Genomic DNA, 27790 nt, shown 5'->3' on the forward strand with positions numbered 1-27790 from the left:
GTACCAAGACTCTGCTTTAATGGTATATGTTATAAAAGCCTGTTAATTATATTCTGCCAAAGCTTGGTTTCTGAGATAATCTTACGTATTTATAATCCATGTGGAAATAATTATTAGGATTTTTCTGGATTAATTTTAACATAAGTTGGTATTTTCTGTGTTTTAAGTAAGTGAAAGAATCCTTAGTCAGGTGTGGATTGACCAGTGTTCCTCTGAGTTTGTAAGTGAGTGGTAATAATGGTGGAGTTTCAAGAATATCCTTCAGCTTTCTTGCAGGCATTAAAGTCAATGAAAAGATACTGCTAACTGGCTTACAGTGCAAAAGTTTCAGCAAGATCAGTTTTGAAACTGCACATTCTTGGCCCCTTGAGCACTGATAGTTTTCTGGAAGAGACTGGAGCAGCTTCAGGTAGGGTTTTTTTTGCATTGGACTGGGCAGGATTACTGCAAGACCCATTCTGCAAAGCTGGGGGTAGTAGGAAGAGGGAAAGACCTGTCCATAATGTGAATTTCCCAGGCAGGGTGGTGACTTCAGAAGGAACCTCCTACCTATTCGTGCTGGCTCTCCATAAGCTGATTGAAACTCCCTTCTCAGCGATTGCAGTGATTTCTTTCCTCCTGTTCTTCTATGAGATGCTCTTGTGATACTTCATGAATTTATTCCCTGACCTCGTGATAATTTCATTACACTGAAAAAATGGTAACTACCATATCTTACATGGAGTGGTTTTTTTGCTTTCCTGCTCTGTGCTTTACTCCTCAAAGGGGAGAATCTGGAAGTGAAGCTGTGCTTGATGTCTCAATAATTTCCAAAGTGTAAAATCAGAATATTACTAAAGACACATAAGGGATGTAAAAATAAAAAAGACAGCTCTTGATTCTTCACTACTAATTCTTCAGTGTAAAACAGCATTGAATGTTCTCACCTGGATGAAAAATCAACTGTTTCTGTCAGCGGTGTTGCTTGATTTATCCGTTTGCTCTGTGACAGCAATTAAAACGCTTCCTAGGTAAGAAATTGTAGGGAAGATGTGTAGAATAAAATGACTGTTGAAGTTTCACAGCATGGTATCACAGTGCAAACTTTCCTGAAGCTTTTGCTTTTAACATCTGGCTGCTGGAGCCCCAAAAAGTGCTCATCTTCTTCTGTGCGCTTTTAAAGGTGTGTATATATAGATATAGATTTATATTATATATATGTGTATATATATATATATGAACCAAACCAGCATTTTGTTGGTTTTAGAGTTGGGTTTCTGCTATCTGTTCCTTTTTAGCCTTCCTGATCAGCCTAGGGGTGTTTGTACTCTTCCCCCTCCACCACCTGCTTGGCTCAGTTTCACTCACTGCCTTTTCCTGGGATGGGCAGCAACAGGATAGGCAGCACCCAAGACCTTGCTCTTCATCAGCATTGTGAGGTGGGATATCTGTGGAGAACGGAGGCACTGAAGAGACAAAAATAACCTCTGTGTATGTGCATGGTGCTGGCAAGGAGAAGAATCCCAGGGTTTGCTCGAACTTTCCTGTGAACATTTGCTGTCTTCAAAGGAGTTTGCTAAAATACCTATTTGAAAATCTGCCTGTGTGTGGAAGTGTTTCTCAGTGTGTTTGAACCTTGATGAAACGGCAGAAAGGGAAGCCCTGTGCAACTGAGCTCGATAGAAACATTCATTACAGCTAATTTACTTAGTGCTTTTAAGAGGCATAGCTATTCATAAGTTGTGGTTTTTGCCTGATGCTGTTAGTAGTATTTGTTTTAAATAGATACACTTGCCTGCACACGCTCTTTGCCCATCTGAAATCTTGTCTGGCTGTGTTGGAAACCTCATTTTAAACACAGTAATATGCAGTGTTAGGCAAATCACAGTGCAACCTGTGATGCCTTTCATTAAGGGAAAAAATCCTTTACCGTGTGTACAGTTCCAGCTTAACAGCATCAAGGAGCATAAGGAAACGGCTTGTGACAAAGAGAAATGGCAATTTTAACTATTTCTGAAGCATTTTCCTCGTTCAGCCATCTTGTTGTGATTGCCTTTCTTGGGATAATCAGTGAATAAACTCTGGATGCACAAAGGTACTAACCTTTGCAGGGCCTGTGTATCCCATCTGAGATGGCCACAAACCCACTTCTGCAGATGTGACCTTGCCAGTTGCTATGGCAGAATTGCCATGGGTACAGGGCTGCAGGAAGCGCTTGTTGGAATGCAGACAGCATTTTAAAGTCTTTGTTCAGTCCTCTAGCATACAGCTGTGGGACTTGGGGTTTGAAATCGTTAAGCTGAATCCCCAAATATAATGATTTTTCTGTTTTGGGAGCTTCTGAAAATTTCCAGCCTTAGAGCATCATCATAGCGGCTGGTGTGATTTACCTGATAAGGGCCAGAGCTTTTCTCAGAATGAATGAATTGCATTTTATTTTCTGAAAGGAGAAGGCAGTGTTTGGATCATGTGATGTTAAATCTGAGTCTGTGGTTACATACCCTGGGGTTTTTTTATAATCTATTATAAATCTGCAACATTTTTGCTGGTTCCTCCTTTCCTTCCTCTGCTTGACACTTGTCCCCTCCACCTCCCCAGTGTTGGTGCCTGTGCGGCCATGTGGATGGCAAGATAAGGGATCTGATCTTCCTGACAACTTAGTCCCAACAAAAAAAAGAAGTGAATTATTATTTCAGCTACCTGGTTTGACCTGCTGCGCAGTGGTCTGGATGGTACCATTGACATGAGGGTGACATTGAGAGGATATGGCTGAGAGAATGGGATGGTGGGGAGGGTAAAGGAAATGCCTCTTAAAGCAGAGAAACAGATTTAGACTGTGTTAAAATAAATTTGCATGAGATTGAGGAGCACAATTGATATCTCTTTAGGGAGATTATTTCTAAGGCAGAGGAAAACCAGTGGGCTGTCCATGTGAGCCTGAGAATTTTACCCAGTTGTGCAGTTACTCATCCCAGCAGGTCAGGGTGACCATGGAAAGAGGAAGATTTCCAGCTAACTTGGACGCATTTCAGTGGAAGGACAGAAAATCCTTCCAGTAATCTGGGATTACAGGCTAGTCAATATTAATTCCAGTGAGTTGGGTATGAGGGATTCTCATTTATTTCAGTGTGAGTTTGCCTTCTGTAAGATCAGGTTTACATGAGCTCTAGTACAGGTGTGATACCTGAGAAGTGGTGCATGCCAGGGACCCCAGTACACTCGAGTTGAGCTGCTTGGGCATGTGACATAACAGGGGAATGCTGGTACTTCCTCTGCAAAAACACCCAGCAGAAGAAAATAATTAATGAAGTAGAAGCAGGACCACTCTTAAATTCAAGTATTTATTTCAAACCTGAGCTCGTTCACATGTGCACACAGACAAATTGGGTTCAGTCTCAGCTGGTACATGTACTTCTTGTACATGTATCATGTACAAAGCATGACAGTGTATATTAGATTGTGTTACAAAGTGTGCAGGGCGAGTGATTTGTGAGCTCAGGGTAACTGTGAGGTTAGAAACCAGTCCTGATCTAAGCTCATGTTGTGGCTAACTGAATAATTACAACTAAACCTTTCAGTGGGTTGCTCTGTCTCTTCAGCAGTGATGGAGATCTCTATAGTCCTTTATTTGCAGATCATTTCAGTACTTTCTAAACCTAATTCTCCTTCACATATGTTAAAAACACTAACGGGGGACTTTTATAGCTTTTCCTCTAATTAAACAATAGTGGATAACACCAGAGGCATTTTCTCAGGGAACTCTGCAGTTTATTTCCTTGTCCTGCTGCTGTCTGGCAACATACTTGCCTTGCTTGTCTTCAGATTGAGTTGATTCATTACAGGAAGAACAAATGTGGATTTTGGGCTTCACCATTTACTTGCAGACCCTTTTGTTTGGCTCTTCATGAATGCAAGAAATGATTTTACCAACCATCTCGTTACAGCTGCTTCTCTGATGTGTGTTTAATAAAGGGCTGTATGGTTAGGCGTTCAGTAAGATTTTGGTGTTAAATCTGGTTAGATCAGGAAAGCAACTGAAAGGGAAATAGCAAATGCTGAAAACTCAGTACTTTAAGACTGTGGTAACCTCTAAAAGGAACCAAGCACTCTTAAAAGCCTGGCAGTTATGCTGCCTGTGTCTCCTAGCCTAAAGAGATGTGTAAAGGAGAGAATTATATTGACTCTTAAATTGCCATGGTGATAGGTACATGCTTGTTTTGTAATGAGTGTTTAGACTTAAGAGAATAAAATGCATTTGTCTTCATTCCCCCAGACTTCCTTCTGTAGTCTCAGTGCAATTAACTTTTTCATTTGGAATGCAGACAGCACTAGCCAAGTGGATGATATAACTGTTTTCTTATTGGTGTTGCTTACAAAGTGTTATTTAAGGGGGGAAGAAAAAAAATCTAGGGTAGGGAATGGAACAGGAAATGTTGGATGATTTTTATTATAAAGGAGAGGCGAATATACCTTATTTCCTGTGACAGCTCACACAGCTTTCAGGGCTTGTTGTACAGTTTTATGACATGCATTCAAACTAATACTAATTTGAGTACTAATACAATTTGAATTGATTGAGAGGTGGTTTTGTTACCTAGGCTTTTGCCCACTTTGCTGCTTCAGGCAGCTCTAGTTCCAGCAAAATAATCATTTTGAGCACAACACTTCTGATGATTATTCCCATTGGGGAATAAGGGTCTAGTGTAGTTGCGTGAAGACTGGAAAAGAGTCTTGGTTATTTTAGCTATGAAAACGGAGGGGAAGCCTTCTAAATATTCTGCAGTTGGAGTGTTTTGGTTTGTGCTGGATAATGAGTGAGGCTTGCTGTAAGAAAGCCAAAGTTCTGAAGAGCATTGCTCTCCCTGGGCAGAGTGCAGCATCACAAAGCAGCAAACCTTGGTCAATAAATGTTCCCAGCTCAGCTGTTTTGCAGCAGCCACAGCAATTATCAGAGCCTTGTTTTTGAAGAAACAGGAATCTGAGGCAGTTGTGCCGTGTCTCAGTTTGCTTATCTCTCTGTGGGCAGACCTTCAGGGCTTAGATACGTGTTAAGTGAAGCAAACTATCTTTTTCATATTGGGTGCACTGATGCCTAAATTTTCCCAGTCTTTTATGTTGTCTAAGGCACCTCCTTTCAGATTGGTTCGAAGTATTACGGAAAAATTTAATGGGAACTTGATTTTTCATAGATGCAGGCATGTGATTCTTCCCTTAACTGATCACAGAAGATGAAGAAAACCAGTTACAGGAGGTAATTGGGGCACTTCTCTGTAATGGCTGCTACGGACCTTACCTGTACATTGATCATGGCCTGAAATGTAGGTATTTATCCTGCACACTGACTGAAAGGATGAGAAGTATCCACTTTGCCTTCTGGTAAAATCATGTCAGGTACCTTGAAATAACTGGTAATGGTAATAGCCTGACAAAGATGATTGATGGCAAATTCTCACTTGTGCTGAGAAACACAGTGTTTTTGTGGAGCTCTGTGTGTGGGAATAATACGGTGTTCTTCTGAGTGTACTGTATGTAATTAACACAAACCAGATTGGTTTCAGAAGTTACAGGGGACAGAGAAACAGCTGTTGTGTGGGGCTGGTTTGGGACTTTCTTCTTTTACAACGGCTTCTGAGAGCATATTTGGTCAAATTTTAGCTAGTAATAACAGTTCTGTTTCATCATGACATGTGCTGATGTAATTAGATCTCTGGCTGCCACCTTTGCTAAATCCAAGGTATTTGCTGATTGTAGAGATCACTGCCTCATCCTTAACAGTTGGGCTGGTGTCCCCTTTCATCACAGAACCACAGAATCATGGACAAGACCTCTAAGATGATTGAATCCAACCATTACCTGCTAGTTTCACTCTTAAACCATGTCCTCAGGTGCCATACCTACATGTCTTCTAAACACTTCCAGGGATGGTGTCTCCACCAGTGCCCTGTTCCAATGCATGACAACCCTTTTGGTGAAGAAGTTATTCCTAATATGCAATCTAAACCTCCCCTGGGGCAACTGAAGCCACCTCCTCTTGTCCTATTGCTTGGGAGAAAAAAACCCACAACACCCACCACACTACAACCTCCTTTCAGGTCCTTGTAGAGAATGATGAGGTCCACCCTGAGCCTCCTTTCCACCAGACTAAACAACCCCAGTTTCCTCAGCCATTCCTCATCACACCTGTGCTCTTGAGCCTTCATCAGCTCTGTTGCCATTCTCTGGACCCGCTCCAGCACCTCAATGTCTCTCTTGCAGTGAGGGGCCCAGAACTGAACACAGGATTCAAGGTGCAGCCTCATCAGTGCCGAGTACAGGGGGACAGTCACATCCCTAATCCTGCTAGCCACACTATTGCCAATACAGAGTGGCAGAGGGAAAGATTTAGACACTGAGAGTCGGAGCTTGAGGTAACAGCATCTGCATGTTTAAAAAGTGGAAGTTGCAGCAAAGGCAGACAGTCATGCTTAACCTCTTTAGACTTAAACCCGGGGCCTTTTTTTACTGTTTCAAATTGCAAAAAGTGTTATTTTTAACAATGCTCTTCCTATAATGTTTCTTGCTCAACCTGCATCTCAGCCCTGTTTGTAACGCAGATGCTACTGGTGTATTTCTACCCCCAGCGTTCAGGAATAACAGGATTTCATGAATTATGGCAAGATAAAGTAGACAAAGATGGTACCAACTTGCTGATGACAGCGCATGTGTAGCAGTCTTCCAACTTACTTTTCTGGTATTCCCTTTTGCATAATAAACTGGAATGATGTTTATATAGAACATACAGTATTAAATATTCTGTTTATATATATCACATAATATATAAATAGCATTCTAGGGTTTATATGTACATTTTTGTATATATATATTTTTAATAATGTTTCACCTTGGCTTTTTCACCATTTTGACACTCTGCGTTTCCCACAGTGTAAATGTAAAAACATAAATGCAGCCCAGTTTCCTGTCTTCTTTTAAAATCTTTAAATAGCCTTTTCTTGCTCTTATGCAGCAGATCTTTGCAGAAGTCACTGGGTGTCAAACAGCACTCAGGGTGCTCTAAGAAAGAAATTGGTGACTGTAACAGCTTCTATTGAACATGGTACTGTTCAGGCAAACGCATCTCCTTTTCCTTTGCGTATGTGAGTAAAAGGCACTTTGAGGAGGGGGAGAACATGCCTGGTTTTCAGTTATGCAGGGTATGGAATCATTTTGTTGGTGTTTTTTTTTTTACCTAACCATTTTTCTGCTTTAGCGGTGGCTGTTTATGTAAAGTCTAGCATTTCCTAGCACTTCATCTACATACGGTCTGAAAATGAAATGCTTGTGGTCACTGTCACTGGTTCACCACATGAAGGATGCCCAGTAGCACAGGTGCTGTGTTGTCTCTGCAAGGAGCTCATCCAGGAAACTCCTGGAAAATCTGTCCTGCTTAAAACAAACAAAATTCTAGCAACATCTTTTATATCACTGTAACTGTATGTGGCATGTGCACTCCTTCCCTTCCCCTTGGTCTCCTCTGTACATAACAGCATGCATTCAGTGAGGGCTTATGGAGTCTGTGAACTGTGATTTTTCTCTTTCTCCTGCCTGTAATGTAAGAAGACAAGAATTGTTTCCATGCAGCTTATGGAGGTTGGGGTTTGTGTGTGCGTGTGTGTGTGTGTGTGTGTGTGTTTAAACACAACTGAAAGAAAGCTTTCTATTCTCACTGATTCAAGGCATCCTGGACAAATGGGAATCCTTTCCCCCAAGGAACTGACATATGCAACATACTGTAACTGTATGAGTACCACCCAGATGGTTTATATGGTCAGGGGTTGCAGGATGTACGTTTCTGTAGCAGGTTATCAAGTAAAACTGAGCAGTTCTGGAACTGAAACAGGTTGCTTCCTGCCTGTACCAAGACCAGGAGATTTTGCAGACCATTAATTTACCCCTCTAATTAGCTAGAAATTTCAGAGGTACTTTAGAATTGCCTCTTAGGTACCCTTGGAAATACAGGTTAACTTCATTATGCTTTTTATGTTGAGTCTAGTCTCTAGTTCTGGATTGATCTTCTCATGATGGAAGTGTTAAGCAGTAGTAGTAATTGCTATGCATCTTTGATAGGAATCATGCAACATGAATCAAATAGTATAAGTCATTTTAAATAATTCAAAATACATACAGTAATCTTAGAATCACAGACTGGTTTGGGTTGGAAGGGACCTTAAAGATTATCTAGTTCCTGCCACGGGCAGGGACATCTTAAGGAAGGCATGCTTAGTTCTGCTTGGGTTGTCTGTCTTGTCTTGCTTATCTCCTGTTAAAAGTATAGTTCTCATAGGCTTAAATCCTGCACTAATGTGCCTCTCTCCTAAACAGGCCTGCCTGATATAATTTGAGTTACCCTCTTTTGGCCTGAAAGAGGTTAATTAAGGGAACAATTAGAAAAGCTCATTAAAATTGCATTCGGGTTCAGTGTAATAAAAAGTGAGCTTCCTGTGACAAGATGATTCAGAAATCATGCTTTTGTGTTTTCTCATTGACACAGTTCCCCAGTGTAAGTGCATCTATGCTGATTTGAGGCAGTGTCTTGGGCTGTGCCATTGTCACTGTCTGCATTACTGTGGTGGCTGTGGTAGAGACTGGCACCTTCTCACCCCTGGGGGCAGGGAGGAGTTCTGCAGGAATTTACAATCTATTTTACATTGCATTTCCATTTCTTGGGTCCCAGGTTTTTACAGCAGTAAAAGTATACATCAGATAAATGACTCCCACCTTGGCTTTGCAGGCAGTGTCAATACCGGAAGCCAGCAGAGATGAGCCTGCAGAAGCCTTCTGAAGTTGTGAGCACCCATGCATATATCCACACTGATTTTTCTGGGGCTGGTTCCTTACAAAATGGCTATATACGTGCTAGCAAGCATAATCTGTGCAAGCGAGTTGTATGTCCTGGCTTGTGCTTCAGTGGATTGGGAAGCTGTCCTTCTAAAAATGAAATCACAGCAGGCAGCAGATTGTTTGCTTGTGTAGTCAGCCCAGCCCAGCCTCCCTGTTTCGCTTCGTTCCAGTCTGAGATTGTGGGTAAGTCACATGCCTGAATCGGATAGCTTAGGGGAGGCTCTCAAGGAAAAGCAGTGGTAGATGGGCTTTTTGAGCACATTTACTGGTTAGCTTACACCTAATATTTCAGGTTGACTCATGGTTTTGGAAAAGTAACAGATTTTCTTAAGATTGCTTGTACACACAGACTGATGGGACTGTCTCACAGTGTTTTGGGTACAGGTATCACTTTCTTATCTAAGCTTGTTACAGCATCAGAGTATTGTAGGGTTGAGGAGTTAGTTGCACCATTAGCTGAAAGCAGTAACATGTAGATGTGGATCTTGCATTACCGGGTCCTGAACAGTAAGACTTCAGTGGCAATGGGATAAAGCTCCTTACTTGTGTGAAGCTGCAGTGGGGATGTTCTGCCCTCAACAGTGCTGCAAAACTGCCTGAGAGCTCTGTGCAGTCAGGCCTGTTGAGATCAGCAACAGGTTGGGATTGCACTGAACACTGTTAAACAAGGACTGATTTGTCCTTGACTCAGATGTTGAAAAATGCTGAGCACCAGGTGTTACAGCAGAGAATTCCATTCCTCTGTGAAAGCAAGCTCAGCTTTTCCCCAGCAAGGGCTTGAGAAATGATGAAACTTTGCTCATACTGGTATTGAGCCTCAGTCCATGTGGTGCTTATTGCAAATTTATATATTCTCTACTCTTTTCTCTAAGTAAATCAATGTTCCAGTATGAAAGCTTAAAATCCAGAGAGTGATTCAACAGTCTTGTTTCGGGTTCATCTCAGTAAGCTGTGTGCCTGCTGCTGGCAGACACTGCAAGGTACAGACACTACTGTTTGGAGTTGTGCATCTGTATTGAGTCTGCAGGGACCCGTGTTTCAAAGGGTTAGATAAACACAATTAGGCTGCATTGCCAGCAATGATGTTCTTATTTAATACGTTAAAGAGTGCAGGTGGCAGGACCTCTGAAGTGAATTAAATGCAATGTGCAAACTCCTGCTGTATGTAGCAGAGCCATAGTGAGTCCAAGCCGCTGAATGCTGAGCCAGGTCATTTGAGAGATGAGGTGGGAGATGGGAATGAGCTTCTTATGCCTGAATGATAATTTTACACTCTTCACAGCAGGCTTCTGAACATTACCTTACAGCAGAACTAGCTTGTGCAGAAGAACCAAGAGCAAAAGAGTGCGGTTTTAGAGCTGCAGTAGGGTATTTCTCTGCATTTCTCTCAATAGCATTGAGATAGTCACAGATTTACTTGCTTGCTACCTTTTTCTGTTACCTGGAAGCATCCAATAATGCAGCACCATTAGCATTATTGAATCTAGCACAAGCAGTGCCAGAACAACACTGCCTGTGCCCCTTCGTTTCCTTCTGTAGGCAAAATGCTAGAAGCCAGCACAATTACTGTGCTCTGCTAGCCTTTCCCACAGTGAAACCTGGTTTTTATTTCCTGCTTCTTTAACCTTATCAGTGAAGTGATCCCTGGAAAGCTTGTATTGATTGCACATGATTGTCTAATTAAAGTGCAATAAGAATTGCAGAGCACTTGCTCTTACAGCCCTGCACCCGTTGTAGGTGCTATAAATTAGAAAGCTGTCAGTTCAAATAGGGAAAATGTCAGTGCTTGTTTCCTTTTGAGTTTCCCAGTATCTCCTGAAGGCCACACTTGGGAGATGTGTGATTTTGTTTTTATTGTTTTTCCATACATAACAATTGGAAAGAAGTGTTACTTGGAGAAGAAATTAGGCCCTATAGGCTTGCAGGGACCCTGTTCTGGCCCTGTTCGCTATAACCCATGTTGTTCTAAAGGGAGGCAGTCGTAAATTAATGTATTTTAATCTGAAACCTGCTAGATGATCCTGTAGCATTATGTGCAGAGATATAAATGGCTATTAGTTATACAATACGTAGAGGCCAGTCTTTAAATAGTGCTGCCTGGTCTTACCTGGAGGCTGTTTGTTGCTGTCTGGATTTTATAGCTCTGGTACTCAATGTTGCTTGTGGTTTAATACTTTCTAGTAACTTGTATCTTCCTGAGTTATGTGCAGGGAGCTAATAAAAGATGAATCCTAGTCCTTGATATAGCAGGAACCCAAGAGTTTGTCACTATAGTTCTGCATGTTGCTTAGTCACTGATTGAATACATGGCCTTGGGGAAATCACTTAACTTACTCAAACCTTCAGCTTGCATCTCATCACTAGTGATACATGACACTATGATACAGAGATCTATGAATGATCAGTGATTCTGCACAGGACACTGAGCAGAAAGATGCTATAGAGAATGGTGGACTTCTGTGCTAGGAATGATTTAATGAATTCATGGTTCACCAGTTGCATGCAGAAACACTTATATATTCATTATTATGTGTGAAACTGACTTTTCCCTTTCTTTCCCTTACAGATGTACTTTCCGATTCCCTAGCACGGTTATAAAGATCCAGTTCACATCTTTATACCATAAAGAGGAAGCAAAAGAGGAAGCCTCATCACCTCCCCTTCGGCCACTTTACCCTCAAATATCACCTCTGAAGATCCACATCCCGGAGCCGGATCTCCGGAGCATGGTCAGTCCCCTCCCGTCCCCCACAGGCACTATCAGGTAAGATGTTAACTATCCAAAGTGTGTTCTCTGACTTCAGTCTGTCAGCCCGCTTTTGTTTGGTATACTTGGTGCATGAAATACCCCATTAAAAATAGCTAGCTCAGAAAAATCTGTTCAGAAGATGGGAGAGTGCTAAAATGGTGTCATGGTGGCTTGAAATAGGGCACAAGGGTTTTGTTTAAGAGCTTGCAGGGTTCAGGGGGGGAACTTTAGTGTTAGTTTCACACTATAGAGTTACTAGTCTATCTTTGGCAACGGAATTAGAAATATCTATCAGGAGCTACCTATATGCCTGGAGAAGAGAAAGCAGGCAAATACTTTCTATGTTAGGACCGCCTGTTTTATTTTTATCTCAATAATATTCTGTTGTTGCTGGGTGGTGCTGGTGTTATCTGAAGTTAGGGTGGCGATTGGCACGTGGTTTCCTGGGAATAGAAGGAAATGGGGGTAGGATGCTGACCATGTACTGAGGGGCTGTAGCAATCTGAATGTACATCTGTGTGAGCATCCTGTTTTGTAAATTATCTGATTCATGAACGTGCGGTGGAAATAACCTGACCATTGAGTTACTGCCTGGAATATTTTCTCTTTCTTTCTCAGCAAAGAATTGATGCTATGGAGTTGCAGTTTAATCTCTTTTAACATTAAAGCTGCGGCCTGAAGTATAATATATTTTATAAAGTAAAACAGACTCCTGGTGTATAGGATGATGCATGAGAGGTTTAAAATTTTCAGGCCTTATAAATAGCAAGAGTGTAGCTGGTAACAGTAATAGCCTTTTGGTTTGTTTTCTTGTCTGGCCATCTATAAAAAGATGTAATAAACAGCTTCTGACAGCACTAATTCAGTGAATAGTATTCAAATATATGTGGCTGAAAACGACTTCAGTGTCACAATGAAGCCAGTTTGGGTTTGCATAGATTTGCAGGCGCTTGCTTGTTTGGGTTTTTCCGCCTGTCTTGCAGAGCTGCACAGATGTGCAGTGCAGATATTCTAGAAAGAGGGGGCTGGAGGTAGCTGTGGTTTTAGTCCTCTGTTCAGGCACTGCTTTTAGTTTATATTTAACCTTCTCTTTTTAGATGAAGCTTGTTGCTGGGAGGGGAGGGGGATGGTTTCTTTGCCAACATATGGTAGTTAGTTTCCATTCAGTCATCTTGCGCAAAGCAGCAGTACAGTGTGGTTTCTGTTACTAACACAGGCTGTATCTTTTGACTCTGGCATATGCCTGCAGCTGATATTTGACTCCCCGAGAATGTTTCTTTTGCATAAGGAGAAAGTGGAAATAGTAGTGTTGAATTGTGCTCAGCCCCTAACAGAGTGTTTACTAAGAATGATTAATGATTGCATCCGTTTGTCTTGAGCAGAAGCTAATCCAGCCAAGTCTAGAAAACCTCAAAAGACATCTGAGGTTTCACTTGCCAAACCCCTTTCATTTCTGAGTTCCTCTTGCAGAGGAGGGGCTGACACATTTGTAAACATCTCTGCTCGGCCCCTTCAACCATTCCCTCTCCCCCGGCAGGGTCTTGCAGCTCTTACATTCTGTGGGCCAGGCGCTGGGAAGTGATTTGGGTGTTTCTGCCCGAGAAGGAAAACGCTCTCCAGGGAGCACATAGCTGTGCATTCTGGCTTTCAGGGCAGCTCTCTGCCTTCTCGGTGGCTTTGCAGTAGTGGGTGAGGCTGTCACAGTGTCCCCTCCCTTTTCCCAGGGGCAGGGCTGGCTGGGGTTCAGCATGGGACCCATACTCCCATGGCTGGCTCTGGGAGGAGGTTTCAGAGCTGGGCTCTCCTCCCTCTCCCCCTTCTAGTATTTACTTTCCTAATTTGGTCCGTTTGCCTCGCTCCTCCCTGATTGGCCCATGGAAAATTATTGCAGTTTGGAAATCCTGGACAGGGTGAAATTTCCTTTTTGGAAAGCTGCTCCTGGCCCCTTTTCCTGCCTCCGCCCCACTGCGGGGCAGGGGCTGTACCTGCGCTTCCACCGCCCGCTCCAGCCCTGCCCTCCTGACCCGCAGCCCTGCGCTGCGCTGCCTCCCTGTTTACATTGCAGCTTGCTGCCCTGCGGGGTCCCCCCTGCAAGCTTCTGGGGGATTTTTTTTTCTTCCAGCCTATTTATTTTCCCTCTGCAAAGTGCACGCCTCGAGAGGGAATGAGCTTTAGTTAAACAAAACCAAGCCGGCCACCCTCAGCAGCTTTGCAAAGCGAGATTCCTGCTTACTCCTAGGGAGAAATGCATCCACTGTTTTCTCAGCTAGGTGTTTCCTCTGCAGGAGGGGCCGTTTGGAGATGTGGTTTGAATGCTGTTGTACAGCTTTAAGGGAAAACGTTGGCTGGCAGCGTGCTGTGAGGCTTACACACAGGCATGGCTTATTTCTTCCTGCTTTGAGTTCAGAATTCCTTTTAAGAAAAGACAGGCATGTTCCAAAAAGGAAGAGGCCACTGTGGCTGTAAGAAGTCAGTAGAAGCAGCCTGGCATTTTACACAACATAAGAAAGGGCAGAGTAGCACCAAATCTCAGTAGATTCAAGGCATTGAAAAGCTGAGTGAAAACCACACGTACTGTGGTTAAATTCAGCTCTGCCTGTTGGGACATATAAATGATTCACAGTTTGAGGTGTTAAGGGGACACTCTTCTGATACATGGCTTTAAGGTTGTGCAGCTTGCATTTGGAGGATCCTCTGTGAGTGACACTGGTGACGTGAAGTTCCTCACCTATGCTACAAACACTTCACTTTGCTGGGTTTTGCTGTAGGGCCACAATGCCTACTTGAATGTGACTCCATGTATATGTTGCAATTTAGTCCCCAGAGTAGCTCGTGCTTGGATTATAACGAGATCCACATAGACAACGTGTGATGCAGGAGACTTTTCCTGGTCTCAGAGTCATGCTGAGTTGGAGTTCAGATTTACAGTGTTTAGTTTGCCTTTTATTATCTTCCAATTGGTGTTAATGACCCTGTAGTAGTAACTTAACTCGGTTTTCCACAAAAGCATCTCTCCAGCACTGCACCTCAGGGTTGGGGTATTTATGAAAATGAAATTATTTCTCTGTGCATGCTTCCCTGTTCTAAATAGCAATTATGTTCTCACTGATCTATATATATTTAAAAAGCTGCAACAAAGAAATACTAAATGCTGCACTATGGAGGTCAGTATCGTTATTCATATTTCACAGCTGCTACTTCTGGCTTATCTCTGCACCAAAATGATTGTGGGCTTGAACACTCTGTCTTGTGCTTGTTTGGTTTTTCACTGCAAGGGCATGGATAGTTAGCTCACATACAGTCTTTATCAATAAAAGAAATAATGGTGGCATGTAGGAGGAAGAGCCCTTAGAGCCCTATGAGAACCAATGCTTGAGAAGTGTCTGGTGAGGTTCTGTGTTAATGCTACACTGGTACATGTTCATGTGTGCCCACAAATGTGTATTTTAACTCTTAGTACTTCATGTACCTGCCCATGTTCCACCATTACTAGAAGGGTCGATATCTAGTTTACAATGAAATTAATGGTATGAATAATGAAAGTTCAGCTGGCATCCTTCTGCTCTTTTGTCTTATAAGCTTGATTAGTAAACCAGAAGATGTGAGCTGAATTGCCATGGTTTCATAAGCTGTACTCTTCAAACTCTTTACTCTTTATTTCATTTTTTTCCTTACTTCCACTAGGCAAAATTAGTTCAGTAATGTATTGCATGCTCTGATAGTGGATTACTTGAGGTAATTGCAGTTATCTTGGCTTAGCCACCAACTTGTTCTGTGGCCTTTAACAGGTCATTTAAATTCATTGACTGATTTTTATGCATCTATAGTGTAATTACTATTTTCCAAGAGTGTGTAGTAGATAAATTATATATTGGGCTTTTATTCTGTAAAGCATGACAGAAGAGTGTGTGTGAGCCATGTTAGGGTAGATGTGCAAATGCTGGCTCTGTTTTGATTCAGGCTTGGCTTAGGAAAAGGGAGTGCATTTTAATAGGCTCCAGGACAGCCATACAACACTGCTTCAGATCACTTGGGATTTACTCTGGACTTAACCATTTCCTCTGAACGTATGTAGTGGGAAACTGAATGAACCCTGACTTCAGTGGCTGCATTCAGTCACCGGAATAGGATGCATAGGTATCGCCTGCTCTGTTTCATTCAGGCTTTCCTTCTTCCTATAGCACTATTAGCCATTTAACTGCAAAAGCCCGTGAAGAGCTCCAAGGCAGGTTTTTTTACAGGCTCTTTTGCATTGTCTGGGTTATACATTACTTCCTGCATTTGGGCTGAATACACAGCTCGGGTAACTCCCACAGTTGGACAGCCCAGTGATTATTTTTAATCACCCTTGTCTCCAAACCACAAGCCAACTAAGTGTGATGCATATACATCATGTAAGAAAGAGCAGCAACCTGTACCGGGCTTGGGAGTTCCTACGCATGTTTATTTCAGATAATGGACCATGTGCTAGAGGAGATGTGCCAAGCCATGTGCTAGAGAAAGGGTTGCAGATGTCACCAGCTACACAAGCACTTCCCCTGACCACTATAAAATGTTCATTCAGTGCACAGTTGGAGTGAGCTCACTTCCTTTTGAAGAGAGGAACCACTGGAGCACAGACAAGTAACAAGAGATTCAACTTCTGCAGATAGTTAACTTTCCCTGTGGCTTGTTCGACAGCTTTGGGTTTGTTTCAGCTTTAAGCAGGCAGGGTAGTGCTCAGATTTCTCCTTTCACATCAAAATCCAGCTTGGTTTGGCAGTCTCACCACTTGTGATTGTTTCTGAAACCTGTCTGAAGCATGCAACGTGCAAGGACTTGCCTTTCTTTGAGTTACGATTTTGGGGCTAGGCGGGGGAAGGAAAGAGCAGCAGAGAATTCTCACCCGTTATTGCTGATTGGTGTATCGTGGAAATGCTTGTTTTGCAAGCTGAAGTGTTGTACTTTGACCTCATTCTTGCTGATTGCACGTAAAGAGCGTCCCTGTATCTTTTGGTGCCCCTTTTTGCAGGCTTACGAAATGCAATATAGAGGTAGTTTGAGGTTTGCTGTGTTTCTTTAGCCATTGTCTTTCGTGTGCCTGGCAACACGCTTCCAACTTGCATTTGAGGAGGAGGCTGGTGGCTAAGATGTTAAGAAATGGGGATTCTCCCTTTGTACTCCATAGGTGCTTTAAAAAATTGCCTATTCAGACAGAAATCTGTGTATTGGCATTATTGCTGTGCTTGTAACTCCTGCCACTGCTGAGTGTCTTGTACCTGCTTCACAAATGTGCATTTGGGCATTTTTCAAAGGCAGCACCCATGTACATACCAAATCCTAACCCACAGAGTTGAAAAGCTGGATTTTTCCTCTTCAGCAGTGCAGACTGCACATCAGGGGACCAATTTTATATGGGATCCCAGGTTATCTTTCCTTTTCGTCATAAAGAGGATAGGTGTTTTATTCATATACCTGGCTTAAACTAAGCCTTTCTAGCTTGATCCCTACAGATACCTTTCTTTATGGAAAAGAATGAAATTAAGTAATAGAGCAACTTTCTTGCATTCTTCCACTGCCTCTCCTTCTGGGGAAATTGGCACTGGAGTTTGGGAGTGTTTCTGTTCCCAGCATGTTCATAGACTTGTAATATGACCATAAATAAATCATTTAACCACTTGTTGCTTCATTATTTTATATTGGTTTTCCCCCAGTCTGTAAAATGTGGTCTGTATTGAGAGCGTCTGGAGGTCTTCACATGTGGATCTCTCTATGTGCTCAGGCAACAGATCCCTCTAGCACAGTATTCTGCGTCAGATAAGTGTCTTTGGGGTAGTATAAGAGCACAGAAAAGACAGAGTAATGGTAACCCATGTGCAGTTTTCCTCCACCATTTTCTTGGATCAAGGACTGCTTCAGAGCAGGGACTTCCTGACCATCTGTTTAATAAAGCCCCTGATGGATTCCTTGTCTTCCTCCTTTCCCCCAGACCTTGTATAATAGCCTTCTGTATTCACATAGCCTTTTAGCATCAGCCCTGTCTTACAGCATGTTATTGCACATGCTGTATGTAATTGCAAGCGTAGAAGCACTTTCTCTTGGTTTGGACATGCTACTTAGCTCCATTTTGTGTTCACCATCTCTTCTATTGGAAGAGGTCAGGAGCTGAACACCTCTTGGCTTTGTTTTTATAGGCTTTGCTACCTTGTGCCTCAGTTTCTGTCTTAAAACTGTTCCTGTATGGAATCTGTTCTGTATCTCTGCTGATCCTAGTGATCCCATCAGTACCTTCCCTGGATCTGCTGTATCCTTTTTTATTGAAATGAGAAGAGACAAGCAACACAGTGTCCTCGGTATGGACTCACCGTGCACACAGTGCTGCACCCCATTTTTGATTCTTTAGTCGAAGCAAACTTCGGCTGGAATGTCCAAAATCAATGCAGTAAGTTGCACATATTCTTCAGCAGCTGGCATTTAAAGATTTAATTGTTGTTGCTAGCAAGTGCTGTGAACTTAAGAGGCTGGATTCTTGTTGGCAGGAGTTGAAAGTGAATTGTGATGCTACAAAGACCTGTTATGTTCTCACTAGCCAGAAGTTAAACCCTGTGTTTAAAAGGCATTCTGCCCTTTACATGGGTGAATGTATTGCAGACACTGCATTCAGCCCTCATCTTTCTGGCCTTCCAGCTGAAGAAGAGTTAAATATTAAATGGAAAACATGCTGCAAAGGACTGATATGATACTGCACGTGGTTGTAGTCAGCTTCTAAAGCCGAGTCTCAGCGTGGTATTTGGGGAACTGTGGCTCAGTGGCTGGCTGCAGTCAGTGCTTGAAGTTAAGATGCTGAATCCTCAGTGGGTGTCAAAGATCTCTGGAAAATGAGGCATTAACCATGGTGCCCACCGGATTAAGACTGTGGGTAACTGCAGCAGGTTTGCTTACATGCTGTGTGTGTTTTTCAGTGGTATGAAACGCTTGCTTCCTCTCCAAAATGCTTTCTTCTGTGGTAGATGAGCATAACCCAAATTAGCTTGGATTGCTTGTAAGCTAAGATTGCCTGTATGGACATTAAGCGTGGATCACAATCTAAGTTAAGGATGTCTGAGAGCTGGGGAAATTGCAGACCTAGCTATGCTTTTAGGTTATAATATCAAAATGGATCAAGTTATTGCCAAGTATCGGTGCCCTGTTAATGTCCAACAAATCGTAATCACTGTCCCCACACCATTTTTGGTTTATGGCACAAACAGGTGCTTGCAGGGAAAAGTCTTTTTTGTTCCATAATATTTTTCAAGGGGGTGTGAGTGCATGCAAGCATCCCCAGCCAGCCCCCAGATCTGGGTGGCGAGGAGAATTCCAGGAACTCCAGGAAACTGATGTCACTGCATTGTGTTTGCTTGTTTTCTTTTGACTGCATTAATGTTTAATTTTAACTTAACCCTCAGAGGGGTATTTTTAGTAAAACTGTTTCTTCACTCCTCCTGTCCCTGTTGGGGACAGTGGGGAGCAAGACAGATTGTGTCCCCTTGGTTTTTTCCAGTATTCAGCTCTTTCTCCCTTCTCTCTGAAGAGCAGCTCTGGTGATTGACTGAGAGCTTGAACACTTAACAGCACGTGTTTACCCTGTTCGTGTTGCTTGTTCTGTGCCTGTGTCTCTTGATTTGATCATTGACCCAGGCTGAAAGGAAGCAGGTCTACCTGGACAAAAGTGCTTCATTCTGCTAAAAGAATAATACCTCTTCCAAATCTTCAGATGCTGCTGTGGGTGTCCCAGGGGATAGCTGCTCCTTTAGGGCACTGTCATGTTCTTCAGTGACTATCTACTGGAAGAGGCTTAAAGTTAACACCACTTCAGGTTGGAGGGGCTTTGCCAGCACTCAGGAGAATCACAGCCCTGCAGGGTAAGGGGTTTTCCCTTTGGTTTTTCTAATTAAATAAAAAGGGCAAGAGATCACAGATCATACTTAAAACTCATTATCAGACTCAGAAGCTGAGATTTGAACACTAAAAGCTGAACTACTTGCTCTGCTGATCTTGAAGAAACAAATCAATTCTTATATCTGAATTGCATGAGGTAATCTTTGAAGCCATGCTAGTTTATTAAAAACCTAAAGAAACACAGGTCTTTGCAGAGCATGGGTTTACTGAAGAGCTTCTCTTCCATATCTTTGACCTGAATTTTGGCTGCTGTCTGTGGTTTGCTGTTCATGTATTTCTGCAGACAAAGAAGAAAATGGGACAACTCCGTTTCATCCGGTTCCATTCCTAGTCCTTGTGTTACAATAAATGCTCGGGTGCCAAACACAAAGATAAAAAGAATGGCTGTGTTGTTGCTTTGTCATTGTTTCATGTATGGAAATGGCTTTCATTTGTAATTATGTACACATTAGAAGAAGTGTGTATGTGGAGAAGCTATTGAAAAGTGACAGCAGAATAATTAAATTCACACTAGCTCCCATGTGAATGCTAAGACATCAAGAGTGTCTTCTGTGGTTTAGCATTAGCCACTTCCAGAGCAGGCTCAGAGCGTGGAATAGCAAACTTTGATTCATTTTCCTGCATGAACAGGTTTCTGATTTTTGAAAGACATTTTGAAATGCCTTTATCTCTAGCAAAGGGAGATTTATACATATGGGCTCATCAACATCATGTATTGTGCACCCTCCTGCTGCGCTTCTGCATCACCCGTTCGTGCCAAAGACTATTGCTGAAAGGGTTACCAGGTGCTGTGCCCCACTTTGCATATCTCTCTTATAAGGAAAACGGGTTTTCTGTTGCAAGGGTTTGTTGTGGCTGGGTATTTGTGCTGCCTTTTCTTCCTCCTCTGGCCCCCATCCTATAACTCTCTTTTAAAAGAAACCAGTCTGGGTTTTGCTGAGCTCAGCACTGCAGCCATTTGCAGAGACACTGCAAGGAGAAGCAGTATTTCTCAGTTTACAGGCTGGACTGTGGCAAAAACTGGTCATTGCTTACACTGTCAGATTGCTTATGTGCTGAAGGTATTGCCCATTGAACAAATAAGGGCTGTCTCACAGTTTCCTGTCTGTCTTCATGTGTATGTGTGTGTGGGGAAGCTATTTAGACAGTCCCCTTTTGGAGGAAGGGATCATGTTCCGCTTCTTCATGCAGCATTCAGTAGTCTTCTAATGAGTGTCAGTTACTGCATTGATCTGTGTCAGGGTTAGCACTGCTATTGAGTGTTTGACTGATAAGAGGATTGTTTATGCCACTTGTACTGAATCCTGGTTCCCAGCTGTGGGCTTCAGTTTGCATCTTTTCCTGCCATTCGAGCTGCTTGTTTTGCTACGTAAATCATATGGGTATTGTTTTCCTTTCTTGTTCCTTGTTTCTCTGCTCTTATGTAGAAGACATATGTAATCCTGGGATTTGGCTGTGTGTCATTCGGCTCTGGTGTTTTACCCCTCATTGCTGGACAGCACAGGACAGAGAAAGGGAACATCAGATTCCCAGACTCGTTCCTCTCCTCCCATCCTTTCAACTCTGCAAATGAAGGATGTGTGATCCCTAGACAAGCCCTTCTGATTAGTTCCCATCTTGAAGCTCACTTCTGTGTGCCTGAGTGGTGCTGCAAATTATAGCCACCTTTCATTTGTTTGTAGCTTTTTATGAGCTCTAGCAGAGCTTTGCTGCTCGGTTGTTGTTCCTGTAATGCCATCTTGTGGTGGCCCTGCCACTTTGAATGGCTTCTCTGTGCTAGCCAGAGCTGGTGAGTGAGCTACCCTCTGCATTGGATGCTATTGGGAGCGTTTGCATTTCCCTTCTTCCAGCTTCATTTGTGTACTGGTGAACAGTGTGGCACTGATCAGTGTGTGATCTTACGAAGCTCAAGTGCTGTTTTGGACAGTGACCTTCATGACAGGTGCCTGCACTGAATGCTTCAACTACAGTAGTGTAAAACAACACAGCCTGTATCTGTTAGGAGGATTGACTAAATATTACCAGTCTTATAAGGAGAGTGGTGTGTTGTTCATTCACAGTTTATAATACCAAGCTCTGTACCCATCCCTGATAGAGTGTATGTTGTTGGAAGTTTCACATAGCTTGAAGTGCTTCTCTAAACACAGAGGAATTGTTTAATACTTTGGGACTCTGCTGTCTTGTGATTGCAGAAAGTGTGTGGTGGGAGGGGTGTCCGGACTTTGTAGGAATTCCAGTTTTATCTCTGCCTTTATTTTCTCAATCTGTCTGGGCTTTGGATAAGCCACAGGGATAAAAATAAGTCTAGTACATATCTGCTTCTCAGTGACGTGGGAGCTTTACTGTACTTCAGAGTAAGAACTATGTGTCTTGTTAATAAATGAAGTAACAACTCTATTTTCTTCTTGTTTCTCCAGTGTTCCCAATTCCTGCCCGGCCAGTCCACGTGGTGCTGGATCCTCAGGATATCGCTTTGTTCACAACATTACCTCAGATCTGCAGCTGGCAGCAGAGTATGCTGCAAAAGCAGCATCGGAACAGCAGGCAGATGCATCTGGCGGGGACAGCCCAAAGGTTCAAAGCAACTTAACTTACCCAGCATTGCTCACGGGGAGGATTATTAAGATCTGGACTTTGTTGCCAGTGGTGGATATAGTTAAAAGGGGTCTAAGGGTGCTGTGTACAGTATCCTCCAGGTTTTTGAGACCATGCCCTCAAACCACTGTCTTAATAGTGGTAGAGGATGAATCTGCTTCCTTAGCTGCCCAAACTGTATGCAAGTCATTGACTAAAATGGTTAAGGAAGAAGAATTTCTTTTTGCTTGTTTGATAAATCAAGAACCCATAAAGAGGTGCAGTAAAATCCAGAGTCTTGGTTTTGCCTTTTAATTAATGGTATTTTGCAAAACACAGTTGGAGGAAGGGGAAGCAGAGGAAGAAACCAGATCTTTGCCATGAGAAATCTGTAGTCTGACTTTAAAACAAACATGCAGGCCTGTCAAGCAAGCATTAAATGAGGAGAGTAACAAATGGAATTTAGATTAAAACATAACTTAGTTATAATGATAAAATTTTATTCTGGTAAGCTGATCTTCAGATCAAAGTTAAAGGTTTAGATCCAAAACCACCTGATTTGGGACTGGGTGGAGGAGCACAATACTGGATGGCTTATTTTGTAGCTTGAATTCTCCCTTGAGACAAGAAGCGCTTTTCTTGATGGAGTAATATGAAGAGCTGGGAATATGAGATCTGGCAAACAAATTACAGTTCTTAGAATGAAACAAATGCTGCTGGAGAGGGGAAGGGACGGGATCTAGTTTCATATCGAGCTTGTTGCTAGGAGGAGAACTGATAGCAGGCTTGCATGAAACCTTCCTAGCAGAGTGTAGTTGTAGCTGGGCAGAATTGAAGGCTTTAGTTTCATTAACACTGAAAGCTGTAAACATACCCTACATGCTCTAACTCTGCTTTCAATTGCATGTCCTGATGCTCTTCCTTGTGCTGCTCTAAGCTGGTGGTAGATTTGGTGAGGAATGGAATCAGATTTAAGATGAGGTTTTGGTGTGTGCTTGTGGGGAGAGGGAAGGAGATACTTTAATTTGGCTCAGTGCTAAATTGGGATTTGGCAGTATTAAACGGGAGTGAGAGGGAAGAGGGTGATGCTGCTCTTAGTTGCCCCAGCTGTTGTCTTAGCATCTGTGAAAATTACAGCCCAGTGTGCTTGTTCAGTTCATGTTATTCTTTGCTAGTGACTAAATCTGTTTGGTTTTCTCCTTAGGATGAGTCCAAGCCACCCTATTCTTATGCTCAGCTAATTGTGCAAGCTATATCTTCAGCACAGGACAGGCAGTTAACACTAAGTGGGATCTATGCCCACATTACCAAGCATTATCCATATTACAGAACGGCTGACAAAGGCTGGCAGGTGAGTTCTTGACACTGACAAGCTTTTAAACTACTTTGACAGGGCTTATCTGCTTTGAAATGCATGTATTAAAGTTTTGGGGCACTGGGAATAGAGCTGCTTTGACTGTTCCCAGAGTGAATTTGTTTAACGTAAGCTAACTAGTTTGTTTGAGGGTGATTAGTATTTTTAAATACTTGCTATGGCAATGTAGTGTGTTACTGTTGGGCTCTTGGGTTCTTGCAACCCTTTTAATGCTCTACTCATGCATCTTTCATTTTTGTATGTTTATTTTCCCACATCCTTGCTAACAGTCACTCCTTTGCCCAGAGACTTGCCTTAATCTTGCTCAATCCTTTACCTGGTCTTTGTTTGGCATGATCTGTCCAGGCAGAAGACGGCCAACCCAAAACTGAGGTCCCAGTTTTTAACCACAGTACCTTAAGTGATCCCAGATGTTTTGTTTTCCCACTGTATCAACTGCATTGTCTAAGTCACAGTTGGCAAGTTTCGAATCTCAGAACGAGAACTGGGGGAACTTTGAGTCTGTGTGTTTCTTGTGGTATTAAAGGAAATCTCACCAGCTTCATAGGAGAGTTTGGAAGTAGTTAACACATGCTAAATCAAGCTTAAGTGTTCGTTTGAGGGCTGCTTTCAAAGTTTTAGAAACCTCAGCTCCACCTGCTTTCAGACTTTTTCTTGGCATCACACCTCTCAAATAGGTGTTGTGATTTGAATATAACACACAAATGCAGCTGGAAAGCTTCTTGCAGCTGGTGATTTCATTGCATTCAGCTGGCAGGAGCAGTATTGCTTGGTGCACTTTGAGTAAAGTTGGAATAAATACATTTTTGCCTCCCTGGCTTTTCCCTGCAGTTCTGATTAATTGTGGAATTCACTTCCTGCCTTAACCTGCTCAGCAGAGTTGTGCTTTACGAACCAGTTACTGGATCCTGCTTCAAAGAGAGCTGCGTTTCAGTGGAGGATGAGTTGCCTTTTCCTCCCCACTACCAATAATGTTGTAAGGCTTCGTTTGTGAAGAGGTTGTCTAAAGCTGCTACAGAAGCTCTTGTTTTGTATTGAAAGTGGAACAGAAATGAGCCTGTGCACACCTGGGCTCACTGAGCCTTTCCACTAGCCCAAAAGACAGTGCTACACCCAGTAAGAGGTGGGCTTTTGCAATTAAAAGCATAAATAGTCTTGTAAGCATCTGGAGAGCTGCACAGTGCCAGACTAGTGCCACACAGATGATGGATTCTTCTCAGACAGGTGTCTGAGGGCATGTTGGCTGGCTTGCATTATGATTACCATGAGATGCAGTGTCCTTTAGGGCATGTTTGGGCACCCTGGTGATCGTTTGGCAGGTAAGCAGCGCAGGCTCAGGCAATATTTTTCTGCTTGCCTAAAATAAAGCCTGTCTTTTGAGAGAGTTCTGATGTGGTTTGCAGTGATTTCCCCCTGCATCAGCAAAAGCTTTGCTTTCATTGCTTTCCACAGAAAAGTCACTGCATTGCCTGGCTCCAGATGTCTTTAAGTGATAGTTAAGTACCAAGCAAACCCGTCAGCATGGTTAGTAGAAACTCTGACATGTTTCCCCAGGTTTTCTCTTGCAGCACTTCTGTGACTCCAGAGCTGTGTGAGTCAAGTGACTTGTATCTGCCTTCACCACTGATTCTGGCAGTGTGGATTTCACTTTTCCAGGCTGTGTGGTGAAGCCCATTCGTCTTTGTTATATACATCCTCTTGTCAAAATAATCATCTCATTCCTCTGCTTCCTGCAGAATTCCATTCGGCACAACCTCTCCTTGAACCGTTACTTTATTAAAGTCCCACGCTCCCAGGAGGAGCCTGGAAAAGGCTCCTTTTGGCGAATTGACCCTGCCTCTGAAGCCAAACTAGTAGAGCAAGCATTTAGAAAACGAAGGCAAAGAGGAGTGTCCTGCTTCCGAACACCTTTTGGGCCTCTCTCCTCCAGGTAACTTGAGTTTCCTCTCATCGCTGTGCCAAACTCATTACAAAGAAAGCAAAACAAAAACCAACATACAGTGAGCAAACTTTGCTGCTGTGTATAGCTGGAGAGCTAATACAGTTAGATTGTCCTGAGGCATAATCTGAAAATTGCTCTGACTTCTTAAATGCTTACCAAAAAGGAAGATAAAATAAAATCCAGAAGCAAACTACAAAAGTGCATCAAATAACATATCTGGTTTGGCATCATTTCAAAGAAATTCAGAGCATTTATCACTGGAGTATTTTCAGATGCCAGTCCCTCACTTCAGGAAAGCTGTGTTTAGATGTGGATTAGATCATAGGAGGAATAACTTCTCTGGTATTTGAAACACTTTCCTATAGGGAAAGACCATGTCGATTGTGGTTGTCAGCAGTGAAGCAATGGGGGGGTTCTGTGTAAGCCACTGCAGTGTAACTGCAGAACAGGAGCTGTGTGCAGTGAGAGCTTTCTCTGAGCCCTATAACTGTGAGGATAAGGCTTGCAATTAAACACTAGCTGGAGCAGTTTCATGTAACGTTCTCCCACACCTCTTCTTTTTTTGTCTGGTAAAATGAGGGGGAGGAAGCAGGAGGAGAAGTTTTCAGCTGATCAGTTTCTCTGTCCTTTGTCTTTAAAGAAATGTTCAATTCCTTGTGTGTTTGGTGCCTCTGTGGGACCAGAGGTGGGATGCAGTGGGGAGAAGGGGGAGTAGCCGCTCTGCAAGCATACGTGGGGGCAAGACACTTGCATCCACATTGAATCTTTCTTCCTCTCCCATCACTCTCAAACACTGGCAAAGATGCTTTGAGAACAGCCTGAAACTATAAAACTGATCTGAACATGAGGCATTTACAGCTTCTCTGCCAGCAGTGGGTCTTAAAATGAAATGTTAAGCATACTCTGGGTCCAGTTTCCTTCAGCAAGGAATAGTATGACAGTATTTAGTGCTAGAGCATTACTGTGTACCTTTCAACTCTTCTCAACAAGACTATATATTGGGTAGTGTGGGAGAAAAGCTGTCTTTTCTGATGGAGAATCCTTTCCTGGAGGTAACTCTTGGTCTCTGCTGCTGTCTTCTGGTCAAAATGCATGTACACTTGCCAACACTATGTTTTGGTGTTTCAGGAGTGCTCCTGCCTCCCCTACTCACCCTGGCCTGCTGTCCCCTCACTCTAGTGGCCTACAGACTCCAGAGTGCCTATCACGGGAGGGCTCACCCATTCCACATGATCATGACTTTGGGTCAAAGTTAGCCTCAGTTCCAGAGTATCGGTATTCACAGAGTGCACCTGGTGAGTAGCTCTTGTTTCACAAAGGGTGACTTCAGCTGCACCAAGGGCCATGCTAAGGACACCACTGGAATGCTTCTTACAGTGTGTTAAAGGAGGATCTAGGTCTCTCTTTCCACTTTGTTGTTAGAGACTGATGATGCATGTGCAACTCCAGAGCATTTTTCTTACTGCTCTTTGGATGAGGGGACAAGAGATGAAGGAATGTGTAGAAACACATGGGCTAACCTTGAACTAGACCTGGCAGCAGAGTAGCCATGGCAGTGGTAGCTCACTCATTCATCTACCAGCCTTCTGGATAAGATCAGCTTGGCTATGCAGAGCTCTGTGGTGCTGTGGCCAGGGCCAGGGTAATTTGTTAAGCCCTGGTAAGTATCTGCTTGTCAGCTGTGCTGTGACTGGCCTGATGTTTAGGGTGTTCCTGGTGAAGTTGGAAGGCAAAGCTCATTAAGTAAAGCTACATTTTTTTGTGCCTGTTGTGGCTTTTGCTCACAGATACGTGCTCACATGGCAGGTGGGGGTTTTGTGAGTTAGGAAAGAGAAGATTGAAGGTGGTTATTTTTGAAGCTTTATTTTTCGTTCCCTATTCCTGCCAGTGCTGAAGGATTATTGCAGAGATTAGAAGTGCACAGATGAAATGAATGGAGGCCTTTTTCTCCTCTCCTACTAATGTATGCTCCTCTGTTCTGTTCAGGATCTCCAGTCAGTGCCCAGCCAGTGATTATGGCTGTTCCTCCCCGACCATCTACTCTGGTGGCAAAGCCAGTCGCGTACATGCCAGCGTCAATAGTGACTTCTCAACAGCCTTCATGTCACGCAATTCACGTCGTGCAGCAAGCTCCCACTGTTACAATGGTCCGAGTTGTGACCTCCTCTGCAAACTCTGCAAATGGATACATCCTCACAAACCAGGGCACAGCAGGAGGAGCTCATGAAGCAGCAGGAACAGTGTTGGACTTAGCTGGTGACCACCGAGGTAGCTTTTCACCTGCTTTACTACTCTGCTAAGTCTCGAGCAGGCTTGTGGGGGGGTTGTCAGACACTGTTTTCACTGGCTGGGTGCTTAGCCCTCAATCAAAGATGTT

At 43.0% G+C, this 27790-nt stretch overlaps 1 protein-coding gene across 2 annotated transcripts in view; it reads left to right on the forward strand.

Moving 5' to 3' along the window:
- The window catches only part of FOXK1 (forkhead box K1), a 48207-nt gene that overhangs the window by 15223 nt on the left and 5194 nt on the right, over positions 1 to 27790 (forward strand). For both annotated transcript variants that reach the window (XM_061473597.1, XM_061473598.1), the window contains exons 2-7: positions 11423 to 11620; positions 21940 to 22096; positions 23301 to 23447; positions 25208 to 25401; positions 26542 to 26708; positions 27400 to 27681. In XM_061473597.1, the coding sequence (XP_061329581.1) occupies positions 11423 to 11620; positions 21940 to 22096; positions 23301 to 23447; positions 25208 to 25401; positions 26542 to 26708; positions 27400 to 27681 (1145 nt within the window). The remainder of the gene's footprint in view (positions 1 to 11422; positions 11621 to 21939; positions 22097 to 23300; positions 23448 to 25207; positions 25402 to 26541; positions 26709 to 27399; positions 27682 to 27790) is intronic.

This window comes from Pezoporus flaviventris, unplaced genomic scaffold (assembly GCF_033815535.1).
Source record: "Pezoporus flaviventris isolate CSIRO_AGI_PZ_B2104156 unplaced genomic scaffold, CSIRO_AGI_Pfla_v1 ptg000078l, whole genome shotgun sequence".
NCBI lineage: Eukaryota > Metazoa > Chordata > Aves > Psittaciformes > Psittacidae > Pezoporus > Pezoporus flaviventris.